General features: G+C 37.7%; 1 protein-coding gene across 9 annotated transcripts in view; it reads left to right on the forward strand.

The window, feature by feature from the left end:
- The window catches only part of CADPS2 (calcium dependent secretion activator 2), a 302,854-nt gene that overhangs the window by 156,755 nt on the left and 130,424 nt on the right, over positions 1 to 15,675 (forward strand). For all 9 annotated transcript variants that reach the window (XM_042815716.1, XM_042815717.1, XM_042815718.1 and 6 more), the window contains exon 8: positions 2,494 to 2,633. In XM_042815716.1, the coding sequence (XP_042671650.1) occupies positions 2,494 to 2,633 (140 nt within the window). The remainder of the gene's footprint in view (positions 1 to 2,493; positions 2,634 to 15,675) is intronic.

The following is a 15,675-nucleotide window of genomic DNA, read 5'->3' on the forward strand; positions in this document are numbered from 1 at the left end:
ACCTGTAAATTTGTAATCTGTTAAACAGTGTTGAAAAAGAAATCTGAGACAAGTAACCTAGGAAGCTTCTGGGCTGTGGAGATGATACTGCATCGCAGTGTGTCATCGTGGGGAAATGCTTTAGATCCAAATTTCAGCGTTTTTTTTCCATCAAGAAAAATCTGCTCAGTGCTTTGGTTTCAGCTTGTGTCACCTGATGATCCAACGCACATTGGTTAGGTGTGCCCTTGCAGGCTTAAGGTTATTTTGAAGATAATTAATGCTTGCAGAATGCTGCGTGTGTGTATATGTGCACTTGTGCATAATGACAAAAGTGTTTGAAGTTCTTGAAATACAGTTTGTATATTCCAGTCTTTTTAGTTCTTGTGCTTTGCCGTTCTTTCTTTTAAATAATGAGACAGACACGACACAGCACATGTCCAAGTACTCTGCCAGATACTTATTCATTGCAAGAGGTTTGAAAACAAAGCTCAAAAATACTTATTTAAAAAAAAAAATCAGAAAAGAAATTGTCAGTCCTGAAGTTATGAATTAATTATACACTTGTCAGCTTATATTTTCTTCAGCATTGTCAAAAATCAAGAAATTGACAGGGGAAAGATGTGGTTTGAGATGCATGAGTGGTAATAAGCTGTTAGAGGACAGTGACTGCAATCTGTAGAGAAGAAAAGAAAATCATAACATCACCTATGGACCTCTATGAATGCCAAGAGATTAAATGCAAGGAATGAGGAATAATTCTGTTTATATAGTATTGCATTTAAAGAGATAGACAAACTAGAAGTTGTTTCTATTTGAGATTTCAGAACTCCAGAGTTGCTATACTTCAATGCTTTTCAAGGGAAAGCTTTTGCTCAGGAGGAAAATGAACATACTTCTTGGAAAAGAGGGAGTAAGCACTGTTATAAATAGTGCTTGCTATGCAATTGTGAAGAGGCAAAACAAATTACCCTTCTGATTTGTGACAACTGGAATATGCTGCTTTTTCTGCTATCTCTTTAACAGGCACAGAACTCGATCATTCTGAGAGGTTACTTTTCCTGCTGATGTTACGGAGGTTGCACACGTCATTAGGGCTGATGCATTGCGCTTCTCTGCTTTGCTAGCACTCCTCATACTAATGGGACACAGGAACGTGCTTCTGCAAAATACTGACGTGGGGAGCTGAAGTCCTTCAGTTTACATTATCCTGCATGTGAATAAATCTGTTGTAAAATTTTTGGCTTAATAATATCCACTGGATTTATGTTTGCTTGAGGATTCTTACCCAAGTCTTTGATTTAGCTTTCCCTGAAACAGAGAGGGGAATATATTGTGTTTTATACATGTGACACAATATGCAACTACCGTTTATAAGAAATTAATTTGGTGATTAACTTTATGATTAGTTTTAGTTACCAAGAAATAAAAGATGGGAAGATACTGCTTGTAAGAGTAACGATAGTTCAGAATTCACTGACTATTGCAAAACTCTCTCAAGGAGCATGTTTGGATGGTTTTAGAGTCTAAATTGATTAAAAAGTAATGTTAATAATAAAATTTCCCTTCATCCTTATTTCAGCAGCATTTCACTGTGTGACTGTGGTTATGAACTTAATTAAGTGGTAATATTTAATTGTGCTAGATATCAGAAGCTGAAAGTTCTGGATGGCAGATAAATATTTGACTGTTTGTGACTGATAGTGGTCTAAAAATAATGTTTAATTACTAAAATTATCAATTAAGTCATTTAAACATTTTAGTTAAGTATTTAAAATTCATGTTTATGGTGTTGCTTTTTTTAATGTCCATCTGTATCAATTTAACAAAATGTTTGTGTTGCATATTGATGTGAACTGAACACAGTATCTTGTATGTATTACACTCCGTTTGCAACAGAGCTTTGGAATTAATTTCTGATTTCTGTGTTTTTTACTACAGCTGGCTTTTGTTAATGCTACTGATCTTAACTGAAGTTAGTAAGAAGCAGCATGTTGTGGTTACATTCACTCCAGCAGTGTCTGTCACTGCTGTTGCATAGAGTTATATAGCATGTTGTTTCAGAGGCATGCTTCCATGAGGGTACTGAGTAATGTGGAAGATTGGGCTCTTGTTTAACTGTACAGAGTGGTGAGAGGCTGCCCAGATTGGCTGTGGATGCTCAATTCCTTGAGCTGTTCAAGACCAAGTTGGATGGGGCCCTGGATGGCCTGATTGAGTACCAGAACCTGTTGTTCTTTGTTTAAAACTGTTAATTCAGAATGATCTTATAGAGCAAATTTCTTTCAATTCATAATATAAAAATTTCCAATTGTAATAATCATTCATCTAATTCATTTAATAATCATTCATCATGATAGGAATGTGTCAAATATTTTATTTAAATTATGAAACTTTTTTTTAAGTTGCCTTTCAGAGTGGAGGAGATCTAACAGGAATCTGAACTGCTTGGAAGTTTCCATTAAAGATAAGCAGACTTCTTAATCAGCTCAGCATTTATTTTATTACTTGCAGGTAGTGCTGTATCCGACATCCAACAGCTCCAAGTCCCCTGATTTGCACAAAATGATCGTCCCCAAAAACAGCCAGGACAGTGACTTGAAAATCAAATTGGCAGTGAGAATGGATAAACCACCTCACATGAAGCACTGTGGGTAAGTGGCTGTTTTCTGCCAGGTTACATTGTATTTTTTTTGCCTCATTGTGCCTATGCTTAACCATATGTAGCAACAACATAAAGTGTGTAAAAACAATGTAAGTGTGTACAACAGCTGTTAGTGTGACATTGTGTTGTTTTATGTGTAAAGTTTATAATAGTCAGGAATAGCATCCAGTTCAGTGAGATGTAAGGAGAGTGATTGAGCTGACTGACACACAGAGCTAAAAACACTGTCAATTACAAACTGATTTTAAATATCACAGTTTATAACACTTCAGAAAAGCCAAAGTTGTTATTTAAGAAATCAAAATTTTTCCATTAAAATAAGATTAATCATATATTCCATGTAGGGGTATTTGCAATGCTATCATCTCCCATTTTCTTCTTATGTCTGCTCTCCTGTCTTTCTCTTGAATTGATGTGAATGTACCAGTTTAAGGATGTTTTCCTGCCTAGCTCCAAAACTAAATGCAATAGATTATTTGTAAAAACATCTCTAGAGGAAATTGCTACCACCATTCCTCATCCTGGCTGCAAAGGCAGGTGAAGTTGCCTGCAGTAAGCAAGGCTGTGTCTCGTGCCATAAAGTAATCACTGTTGCTTTCTGTTCTTCTAAATTATAATTTAAGTAGATGTCAGTATGGAGCCAGAGGGGATTACAGAATCACAGAATGTCTTGTGCTGGAAGGGGCCCTAAAGTTCACCTAGTTCAACCACCCTGCCACAGGCAGGTTGTCACACAGCAGCTCAGGCTGCCCAGGACTCATCCATCCTGGCCTTGAATGTCTGCAGGGATGGGGCATCCACAGCTTCTCTGAGCAACCGGCTGAAGCAATGAGTGCTGCTGAAGTGACGTAGTGTTGCTGTGTTCATCAGCAGCCTGTCAAACAGCATACACAGTGCTTGGATACGGGGATTGATTCCAGGCTCTAATGCCTTTATATCCTTCTACCCATCTGCAACGTATCAGATATCTTCACAGAGTGTTTTAACAGGCAAGTGGATAATTTGAGATTGGTTCGCCAAGGAAATTGATTAACCCTTGTTTAATTTAAAAGCTTACATATTCGACTGAAATTAATAGAGGAACAGTAACTAAAATTAGTAAAGCAGTAACATCAAACAAAGCACTGCTTCGACAGTATGAGTAACAAATAATACACAAATCACAAATAATACAAATCAGATGCATTTAACCTGCACATAACCTGGCATGGTGGTGTGCTCCACTCTACAGCTACTTCAGAGAGGTTATGCTGCCATGCACTTCTCCCACAGGTGACTGTGGGGAGTTCCTGCATTTGATCAGGCCACTGATAATGCTGGAGTCATGCTGCCCACAGACCAAATTAGGGCATAACACGCAGTTTTTTGGACTTGGGCCTAGCAACAAGGGCAGAGCTCCAGTGCTGCTTCTGGTTGTGCTCCAGGTTTCTCCACAGAAATTTGGAGACCCAATTCCACAGAGATTGTGACCCAGCTGGGGGGCTGTTCTGTTCTCCAGAGGGTTTTCCTCACCACCCAGTTTGCTTTTCCATACTAGTTTATATCTCTAGTCTTCTTGTCTGAGAATTACAAGGGTTCCCCAGTCAAATATTATTTTTAAGGATTTAACTCAATCATCATCCTTTTCATCTGCTATTTCTAGTTACTGCCTTATGTTGTCTATGAACGCTAGTCTCTGGCACAGTTTCTTACCTCTTCTTTTTACTATAGTGTCACTGTTTTCATTATTCTCCAGACAAAAAATTGATTTTTTACTTTTTCATCTAGCAAAGTCAGAGCACCAAGGGAGGCCTGTATGGACTGCTCCACTGTAAGCATCCATGAAATGAAATAAAATGTTGATGATGCCTCTATTGGCCATGGAAAGAGTTAATGAAATACTGATAGCGCTGAAATACTGATGAAAGCATTGGAGTTTCAGTGAGAGTGGAGGGAACAGAAGTCAGAAACCCTCAACATTAGGAAAAGCAGACACTCAGGCACTCTCACAGCCTTTGCTTGACTTCCTGTGTGAATAAAAGTATGTTTGCTGTATTTTTGAAAGGGATTACTGTCAGATTATCACACAAATTAAATCTGTTCAGTTCAGAACTGATGCAGCATTATATGAGAAACACTCATTTATGCAGAAGCTGGAAAACGTGCAATGAATGAAGGACAGCATTACAGGACACAAGAATGTGTACAAGAAATGTGTTATGCTGAAGGTAGCTGAGGGATGCCGGGAAGAGCCTGCCTCCTTTCCCACCTGTAGTAGCTGGTGGTATGCACCTAATTTCCTGTGCTCAGTTTGGTAAGCTGGAATCTCACTTCACAGAGGTGTGTAACATATACAGAATAGCTGAAATCAGTAGAAATAAGGCTGTAAATATACATACAGATAAAATTTTTGGTGATGTATTTTGATTGAAGTGAGAATAATAGTGCTTACTTGAGAGAAGACTAGGGAAGGAATGGCTAGGGAGGGTTCATGCACACTGCTTGCCAGCTCATGCTCAGGGGAGAAGCAGGATGGCAGCCACTGTGCTCACCCAGGAGCAGAACTTGCGCTCTGCCAGGGGTGTTATTGCTCTGCAGCCCCCTGCTGAACCTGCATGAGGCAGAAAAGTAAATGGCTCCATTTTCTCTCTCAATCAGCATGTGCATAACAGGCAGGGAAACAGGCCATGGGAGAAAATAAATTCTTGAAGCGCTGGATTGCAAGCCTGCTATAACCCTGAATAGTGAAAAGGCTGGGAGTTCGTTTTGTTTCATTTCGCATTGGTATGTAGTCACATATTTATGCATGGATTCATAGCGTACTAAAAAGGGGAAAGCAAAAGGATGTGCTTTTGCAGTACTTTTGCAGTTTCGTTGCGTCAGAGTTCTATTTTACAGCCATAATAACAGGCTTTTAATGCCATTAGTATGGTTATCCTCCATGAGTTCCAGTTTTGTCAGAGCCGTCTCATGCTTTATCTTTGCACAGTCTTTGAACCAGGTAACTTTTATTACCCATGTAGAGCTGAGTTTACAAGCAAACAAAGAAGGTTCATCACTGTCTAATCTGTTGCTGTTAAACAACAGTGTTTCAGCTGGGAACCTCAAAATTTATTCAAAATTGAATTAAAATCTTACCACACAGCCAGTTGCAGAAAGAGGGATTTTGTTAAACTAATTTTATTAAACAAAGGATTAAAAAAATGGTAATGAGCCCTCTTTGTCAGATACAATAGCTATGCTCAAATATTTCAGATTCCTCAATGTCAGTTAAGTCCACAAACCCATGCTAATTATGGGTTTATGGTTTTATTTCCTTGGGAAATGTTTCTCCTATTTAAACTGAATTTAGTTATTGACAGGGGAGACATGCTGAAAGTCCTCAAAACCTATCTTGTTTCTATTCTTCAAGAATATTTATTTTCACAAATTATGCTGTCTTGTAGTTAAATTGAGATTTTTAAATTCACAGATTATATTCTGTGGCTGCAGTGCCTTACAAACATGTTCCCTCTCTAAATATCTAAATTCATAAAAACTGATTATATTTCAAATAAAATTATAGACTTGGGATTTTTCAGTACAAGCCAAAACCTTCTTAAGAGCAAGAAATAAAGGCTACTTGTATGCATCTTACTGCACAGTATTACTATTTATTTCTGATTTTTTCTTTCAAATTTTTGCATGCAGGGCTCAAATAGTGTGGAAAAAAAAGTGAACCATAACAATCCTTTTCTATTTAAACCCTGAGAATAGAGAAGGTAGCATGCACAGCTAGAATATTCTGGATAATGACAAGGTAAATGTTGCTCATTAATTAGAAATTGCAGAACAGGTTTGAGTATGGGCAATTCGTGATAATTCAGATTCCTTTCTCATCATTCATAACATATTCTCATGGAATACAGTAACCTTTCTCAGGTTCAAAATGCAGACTATATTCAAGAGACATTTTTTTAATCTTCTCATTATACAACAATAGAAACATTTCTATCCATGTGTTCCACTGCAGTCTGAAATCTAAAACAAATCATCAAAGGAAATAAAAGATGTGGTCTGAAACTTTGCTATATAAAATGCTAAAAGCCCATTTATTCCTGTTAAGCTGCAATAGAAGTGCTAGGGAGCATTTGCTTCAGGAAGACTCGCTTGGCTCTCCTTCACTCATAATTAGGGTTGAAAACCCAGGGAAGACAGGTTAACCCACTCAAGATGTGTGTTACTGCAAATACATTCTTCTAATCCATTTTCTTATAAAGTACCTTTGCATATCTGTGTGCATATAAAATAAGTGTTACTTTTCAAAGTGTATCGTGCCAGTTGAGCTGTCTGTTAGCATAGCCTAGTGGTTACTGAGGGGTATTTGCTTTCAAACTAGAAATGTAAGATGGATACTGATATTTTATCGTATATCTTTTTTTTTTTTTTTTTTTAATTAGTCATGTTTAATAATCATATCTGAAAGAGTGAAATAAAAAGTAGTTTTAAATGAAATTCTTACCAATTGAGCAGCCTATACAGGACAATATTACAAAGTAATATCATTTGCTTTTGACTTTCAAAGTAAAATGTATAAGCACTGCTCTTGACTAGAACATCTTCTAAGCTAAAATGGCAAAATTTGTCCCTGTGCGTTCTGCTTTCTGTTGTGACATGTTGCTTTTAGAATTGTTCACAGAATCGCAGGGTGGCTGAAGTGGGAAGGGACCTCTGGGTCCATCTGGCCCAACCCTTGTTTCAGTAGGGGCACCCAGAGCTGGGTGTCTGGGTCCACGTTCAGGCAGCTTCTGAAGATTTGCACAGCCTCTCTGTGTAGCCTGTGCATGGTCACCCACACAAGGAAGAACAGCTTCCTGATATTCGTATGGAGCCTCCTGTGTGACAGCTTGTGCCCATTGACTCTTGTCTTGGCACTGGGCACTACTGAAAAGTGCCCGACTCTGGTCCCTTTGCACCCTTCCTTTAGGAACTTGTGCATATTGATGAGATTCTCCTGAACCTTCTCCAGGCTGAACAGGCCCAGCTCTCTCTGCCTCCCCTCTTAAGGGATGCTTCAGACCCTTTACCAGCTTCATGGCCCTTCGTTGGACTCTCCACTAACTCTGTGTCACTCCTGTGTTGGGGGGGTCAGAACTGAGCACGGCATCCAGGCAAGGCCTCACCAGCACTGAGCAGAAGGGAAGAATCACCTCCCTTGACCTGTTGGTGATATTTTGCTTAGTGCAACCTAGGGCATCATTGGCCTTCTTTGTTGCAGGGTCACATTGCTGGCTCACATTCAGCCCGGGGTCCACCAGAACTCCCAGCTCCTTTTCTGCCAAGCTGCCTTCCAACTGGTCTGGTTCCAGCACATCCTGGTGCCTGCAGTTGTTCCTCTCAAGGAACAGGAATTTGCACTTCTCCTTGTGGCTATATTTTGATTACAAACAAGAAGTTAATGAAATTTTTGTTTGTAATATACATTCTGTGAGCAATTAATTATGACTACCTGTGCGCTCAGATTTTCTTCTCCTCTCTTTTCAGCAAAGCAATTATTTTGTCAACTTTTTTTGAACTTATACTCTCTTATTTTTAAAATTATTTTTCTCTCAAAATTTTAGTAGTAGCAAGAGTTTATTTAGAGAATATAAGGATTGCCATCAACTTAAAAAAAAAAAAAAGTTGTAAGTTTTTTGCCTTTTGCACCTGAAGGTGACTGAAATATTCTTTCTTAAGAGAGCATATACAATTAGTAAATATAGCTCCTGGTTCTTGTACGACTGAAGTCACACATTTCTCCTGCTTGTAGTGTTATATCTAAAGGATATCTGTTAAATTATGGTCAGGGATAACAGTCTTCCTAGATGCAAAATTAGAGAATAAGGAATCCTCCTGTTTTATAACACTTTTCTCTTACTGATAAAAGAGTCCACTGGAGTGGAAGATAGGTATCATTATCTCTGTTTTAAAGATGAGTAAAATAAAGCACAGGACTGCAAAGCAATCCCCCACAGTCACAGGTAGTTCAGAGACAGGGCTGATAGCATTAGGGTCTGCTGGCTCTGCTGTCACACAGTTACACAGTTGTAGTCACCAGGACAAACTGCTCTCATAGCTACTAGCAAGCTCATAAGTCAGCTAAGGAGAGCTGCACGGACACTGGAGTTATCCAGAACGATGATATTGCCAGCTCGTATGCGCTGGTTGGGCAAACTCTGACAAAGTCTGGGCTACTTCTACAGATAAGGGTGTCATACTTCTCATAGCATGTGCTGCATGGTCTCTGCTGCAAATAGGCCTTTGTATTGCATATAGTGAATTTATGTCTGCTTTCAGACCTTCCTCTGTGCACAGACATATAGCAGAATAATTCTAAATATTTTTCTTTACCTTTGTGGAAATAATTAGATGGAGACTGACCTACAGCTAAGCTAACAGGTTAGGTTAAGTTAGAAGCAGTAGGTATAAAGTTCCTTCAAAGAGAAGAAAACTTTTGGGAAACTTTTCATATGGAACATCTAAAAAACTTCTTCCCAATATTTTTTATGTATGATGTGTACCATAGATATATTCTATTCCTGTTGGTTTCCATTAGGTAAAAACATTAACTTTCTACTTTAATTTACAGCAATTACCAAAAGTGCTCTTCTCATTAGCAAAGTTTGCAACATTTTTTCGTGCATCTGGTTGAAACCATAATGGAAGTCTGTTAGCACCATCTAGCTTTCTGTTTGCTGCTATTACACTTTTGCTTCCAGTTTGAAAGAGGGAAGCAGAGCTCTGACATCAAGTGCTGCACAGAGAGCGGGGCTCACGCCATCCTGTGGCAGAAGGCTTAGTTTTCAGTTTGTGAACATTAAGCCTGGGAAGGATAAGCGAAGTAACACGTGGGAACTGTTGAGCTTGTTTGAATTTTACAAGTCTTTACATCACATCAGATAATGTGGAATCCTTTCCTCACTATAGCAGCCCAAAGTGTAAGTAGTTAGACTTTATCAGAGTACTCAGAGTTCTCTCAAAACAGCTGTATAGGGAGCAGTGCCTTGGTGAGATGGTTTCTGAAAACAGAGACTTTGGCTTTATGGGAAGAACAAAAAAGAAAGGACACTGCTTGTGATATGGTACACTGCAGGTCTTCTTGCTGTGTATTGCATTCAGAGCTATAGATTATGCATAGCTCCCTAAGTGGTTTTTAAAATCTAAGCCTGTTTATTTTACGTGAAACTTAGGCTACTTTGATAGATAGTAAAGCAATTTATCTACAGATAACTTGAGTTTCCAAGAAATGTCATCTTCACTTTTAGTGATATTTCTTTCTATTTATAAATGCTAATCTTTATAGGTAGCATTGTGTCTGTGTATGAGCTCTGACGAAGATCTTGAAATTTGTGAGAATTTCAAGGAATCCCTGTGAGAATTTTTTGCCTATGCCGATGGTAGTTTACAGTTTCCAACATGGTAGTTACAGTCCTTCAACATATATGGACACTACCATTTGGGAGCAAAGATTCTTGATTTGTATTTCTTAACATCTGCAACTTTATGCTTTTTGTTCTGAGCATTTGCTTATGATAAGAACATTAGATCTATACGAAATATGAAGGAGTATATCAATTTTCATTACAATTTTGGTTACAATTTCTGCTAGAATCACTCCCTAATTAGTTTCAAATACATTTAGGAGTTAAATGTGTTTACAGATACTGACAGAAATTGCCCACTGATGCTTGCAGTGCCAAGTCTTCCAGTGTTGTGAGATGAGCTATAATCCATACACAAAGTGGAATTTAGGAAACTACCTTTGCGCCACTGCTGAAAAGGTAATTCCTCTGCCACTCATTCCTGACATGAGAGTAAAGGTTGATTGCCAGCAGAGAGCCTTGGTCTTCACCTCAGTCTTGATTTCCTGACTGTAAAACCAAAAAAGCTCATTGCCTGTGGTTACGTCAGATTTTGGCTTGGGAAATCTCATTTTAACACGTTGAAACATTGCATGATGTACTATAATTCTACCAGTCTGCTGCATGCGCCCATCACAAGCGTGTATGCAAGTCATCTGGCTCTAAACAAAATTTAGTTTTGTTAAGAGTAATGTTAATTACTAGTTAATAACTAGTTATTACTAGTTAATTACTAGTTAATGTAAAAACCTCTTTCTCATCTGCGTGTAATTCTTAGGAGTTTTTTATACACTAAGATGCCGACAGTAAAGAAGATGAACAAAAGCAGGTACATTTAAGGGTTTTCTCTAGTAAAGACACATCAAGCAAAAGGTATAGAGTTGTTTTTCCTTTATCTAAACAAGATATTTCAAGATATAATCTTGTAGGCAGAAAAGGAAAGTCATGTTGCAGTGATGGCACCTATGATGGCCCATTGAACCATCACATTCATGTCAGAATTAACAAACAATATGTGTAAACATTTAAGATAATAAGTAAGAGGTCTTAAAAATAGCTAGGTTGTTAGGGAGAATGGCTGTGGGTTGTTTTTATTTCTTTTGTTGCTTATTTGTTTCTTAAGCTCCTACAGGTCTGTTGGCTAATGTGCACACCCATTCTGCAAGATTCACAGGCAGGGACTATCAGAGCTAGTGCAATTTGTGTTAAATTCCGTCTGTCCAAACAATTAATTACAGTAGAATGCAGTATTTGGGAGGGTAAAAAGAACTGGCTAAACTTGGGACCCTTAGATATCTCAGAGTCTGGTAATTCTTTAACATATTTTAACAGAAAAAATACTTCAAACAAAAAATATCTTTCATTTAACTACTGTTTTCTGTTCTCACTACTAGTTCCCATGATACAGTTGCATTACAAGAAGAAGTAAGCTCTCTTTGAAAATTCTGGGTGTGTGTTCCCAGTCTGATGGTTGATAAAGAGGAAAATTAGCCCATGATGCAAACTTGAATATGCCCTGATATGAGAGAAATGTTTTTTGTATTTCTGGTGATCTTCAAAAGAACCAGCCAGCTAAAATAAAGGTCTTCAGGCCTGATAGCAACAGGGCAGCCTGCACTTCACTGTGCACAGGTTTTTACTTCTGTTATCGGAATTCATTATCTTCTGCAACATCCAGCATGGGATATAAAAGGGGATTATTCCCCCTTTTTTGGGGGGGAGGGGGGGAAATGAGAAATGCAATAATCAGAAAATAAAGCAGTGAGTTTACAGTTCAGCAGAAATATTGGTCAAATTTCTGTCCATAATTAATAAGCAATTTGAAGTTGGGGTCTAATAGCAGTGGTGGTAGATTTTTTTCTTTAGTCAGAAGATGAAAAATGTTACATTGCTATAATTATCTTCTGATTCTTGCTAAATTCTGACGAACTCATACTCAATTTTATTTTCACAAGGCCATTTGTGCATGTTTGTACTAAAGTAGCAATTTCCTACATATCTTATGAGCAGCAGGATGGAATGGCTTGATTTTAATTTTACCACTGTATGAATGCTTTACCATTATCCTTCCAATGTGCCTCCTAGCAGTATTTTCTGTTATGCTATTTTGCACTGTGATAAATTCTCGTTTTTTATTGTGGTGAATGAATATCGGCATTTTGCCACAGAGAAAAAGTGCTCATGTGCCTTCATTTACATTATTTTAATATTGTACAATTCTGAAAAATCAATTGACTGTAATCAGTTTCTTCATAAAAATGAAAATTGAACTTCACGAAAAATGACACATTAAAGTTACATTAGTGATTGATTGGAAAATGATGATGGGTTAATGCAAAATTACTGAGGAAGGAAGAAGCAAAAGTGTTTATCCTACTACTGGATCCTTAGAGAGCAGATTATAGCTATGAACCTGATTTTCAGTTCTTCCCACAGTAATTGCTTCTGAGCAGGCATGGGAAATCTTGAAGACCTTAATGATATGCCACTGCCACTTTAATTGCTAAGAGAAGCCAAAAGAATCCTAATTGCCAAGAGAAGCATTACTAATTAAGGTGTCATTCTTCATTCATTCCATAGTAATTAATCTGAAATATTTGTAAAAGCTGAGATACAAATTTAGATCCAAACTCACTTAACTTAACCACAACATACTTTATGTGAAGAAGATTTATGGGTTAAGCAGGGTTAATAATAATAAAAATAATAATAATAATACCCTGAAAGTATATTTCTTCTTTAAAAAAAGAAAAACTTTTTTTTTCTTGCAACTTTATAAAGCATAATGTAAAATAATTAAGAAGAGATTTAAGGACTTACGTTTAAATAATAATTCTACAGTCTTTTAAAAATGACCATTAGAACTGTTTATATATGGTGGTTTTTTCTTATGTATTTCACTGGAAAGCTGGATGCTTCTGAAAATACTAAGATTAATTTGTTCCAGCTCTCTGATGAGCAAAATGATCCAAATTGAGTTGTGTGATCATTGGCTTTAGAAAGGTATGGAAAATTCTCATGATCAGTGTTAGTTGGAAGGAGCTTTTAAAGGTCATCTAGTACAATTCCTGCAGTGAATCCACAGCTAGACCAGGTTGCTCAGACCCACAGCAGCCTGACTTTGAATGTCTCTAGGGATGGGGCTTCCACCACATCTCTGGGCAACCCGTTCCAGTGCCTCACCACTCTCACTGTATAAAACTTTTTCCTTATATCCAACCTAAATTTACACTCTTTTAGTTCAAAACCATTTCTCCTTGTCTTATCACCACAGATTCTGCATGTGTGTCAGATCCTGCTTTGATTCAGTACTGCAAAATTCCTTTTCAACCTTTCAGAATAATTGATTGGAACATACTGGTTGTGTTGCCACTGATTCACTTTCTGCATACTGGATTTTTATACCATGTTCTCTCCTAAGTTTCTTTAAGGCTGTTATGTCTCAGGCTCTCTGGATCATAATCAGGGTCACAGAATCATAGGGGTTGGAAAGGATGACTGGAGATAACTGAGTCCAACCTCCTCCTGGAGGTTCCCTATAGGAAAGTGTCCAGGTGGGTTTTTATATATGCCTGCCTGTTATTGAAAATGCTCTAATTACAGCTTCAGAAAACTGTAAATATGTAAAAACAAAGTTTCCTTTATCTTCATTAAAAATGGAAGAGCTGGTGGCAGCTTACAAGACCAAATGATGAAATAATATCTAACTGGAAATAGATCTTAAGTTCATGAAATTGAGGGTGAGAAATTTAGAAGCCCTAAAGCTGAATATGAATTGTTAATGTTTTTTGTTCTATGCCACTAAGCAATAACCTTTTTTTAAGTTTAATTTACAAATAAGTGTTTTTAATATATAAGGAAGAATAGATGGGTTGAAAATTCAGGTCAACATGGATTGAAGGTGGTATTAAAAAATAGATGCTATATTCTGTCAAAGTCTGTGCCATATTAGGTCCTCACATGGAAGATCACAATCTGAGCAGTTAGGTTACTACATGTACATGATGTGAAATATAGAAAGGTCAGTTTTTCTCTGGGCTTCATATGTCATACTAATAGGAGAGCATAAAGTAGGATGCTTTTTTGTCTTTTTTTTTACTCTACTATGATAATTTATGAATGTTAAAAATAAAAATAAAAACTTCCTGTATCAGAGCTGTTCAAAAATTTGCAATGCAAAGTTCAGACTTGTGTGCACTCCCAGTAACTGCACTCTTAATTATTACTGTCCTGACTGGAATTTTCAAATTGGCTTCTTGAGCTTAAATTAACTTATGCTACTGGTTCACAGTTCCCACAGCTTTGGAAAAGCACCATTCAGATCAAATTCTCACTTTTAGATATGATTAAAACGCGAGGAAAAAATTGCTCAAAATATTGCTGACAATATCTTTAGAATAAAATAGTGCTTAAATATTCCTGCTTAGTAACCTATACAAAATTATGTATGGTATAACATATTATGTATTTGAGTATTTAGTTTGCATTGTAAGTATTAACTTTTCTGGTCATCAAAATTCCTTCTGAAAGTTGGCTGGAAACTTCCCTTACGTTCATGAGTCTGTAGTCATGAAGATGTAACTGGCTGTGGTGTTTGTAAGGTTATCCTGCAAAAATGTTGTCTAAACAATATAAATATTTTCCCAGGCTGCAGTACCAAATATCATTGCAAATTATTGGAATAATGACCTTAGATTATTTTTATATGGCTTCATTCTACTACAAATCAGCATGGCACATGTCAGGTGAGAGATGCAGTTATTTATTAGCCTTTCTTATCCGGTGGTCTTATTCACTTCTTGGTGTCACACACTACTCTGTGACATAGGATTTAAGAGAGTTATTTCCACCTGACATGCATTGACATTACATATGGTCTGGCATGGCCGCGCATTGTTTCTCCACAGAGTGCAGTACGATTAACTGCAGGGGTTGGGGCATGCCACCTGCCTGTGTTATGTCCTTCTGTCACTTGCACTGTCCATCTGTTATTTGCATGAAGATAGCATTCACCTCATTTTTGTCTTGTATTTGGGTTCGTGATGCTTAAAGGTAGACCTTTTAAAAGATCAATTTTAATGTGTTTATTTCTCTACTATAATATAATTTCAGTGATTATGGAAGCACGGAGTTATAGGGATTGGCAGATACCTGTGGTCTAACACACTGCTAAAGCAGATTCCCTGCAGTAGTTTGCATAGGAAAGTGTCCAGGCTAATTTTGAATGTCTCCAGAGAAGGAGACTCCACAACCTCTCTGAGCAGCCTGTGCCAGTGCTCTGTCACACTGAAATAAATTCCTCACGTTTGTATTGAACTTCCTGTGTTGCAGTTTGTGCCCGCTAACTCTTGTTGTGCCACGGGGCACTGCTCAAAAGAACTTGGCCCCATTCATTAGGTATTTATAAGCACTGGTAAGTTCTCCTCTCAGTCTTCTCCAGGCTGAACGGCCCCAGGTCTCTCAGCCTTTCCTCATAAGGGAGGTTCTTCAAGTCCCCATCATGTTTGTGGCACTCTGCTGGACTCTCTCTTGCCTTTCTTGAACCGAGGAGCAGTTTACTGAACTGGACACACTACTCCAGGTGTTGCCTGACTGGGGCAGAGCAGAGGTGGAAGATACTTTCTTTCAACCTTCAGGCCACCTTCTTTTTCAGTGCACCCCTGATACGGTATT

This window comes from Centrocercus urophasianus, unplaced genomic scaffold, assembly GCF_019232065.1.
Source record: "Centrocercus urophasianus isolate 14NV4802_14NV808 unplaced genomic scaffold, USGS_Curo_1.0 seq_15, whole genome shotgun sequence".
In the NCBI taxonomy this organism is placed as follows: Eukaryota; Metazoa; Chordata; class Aves; order Galliformes; family Phasianidae; genus Centrocercus; species Centrocercus urophasianus.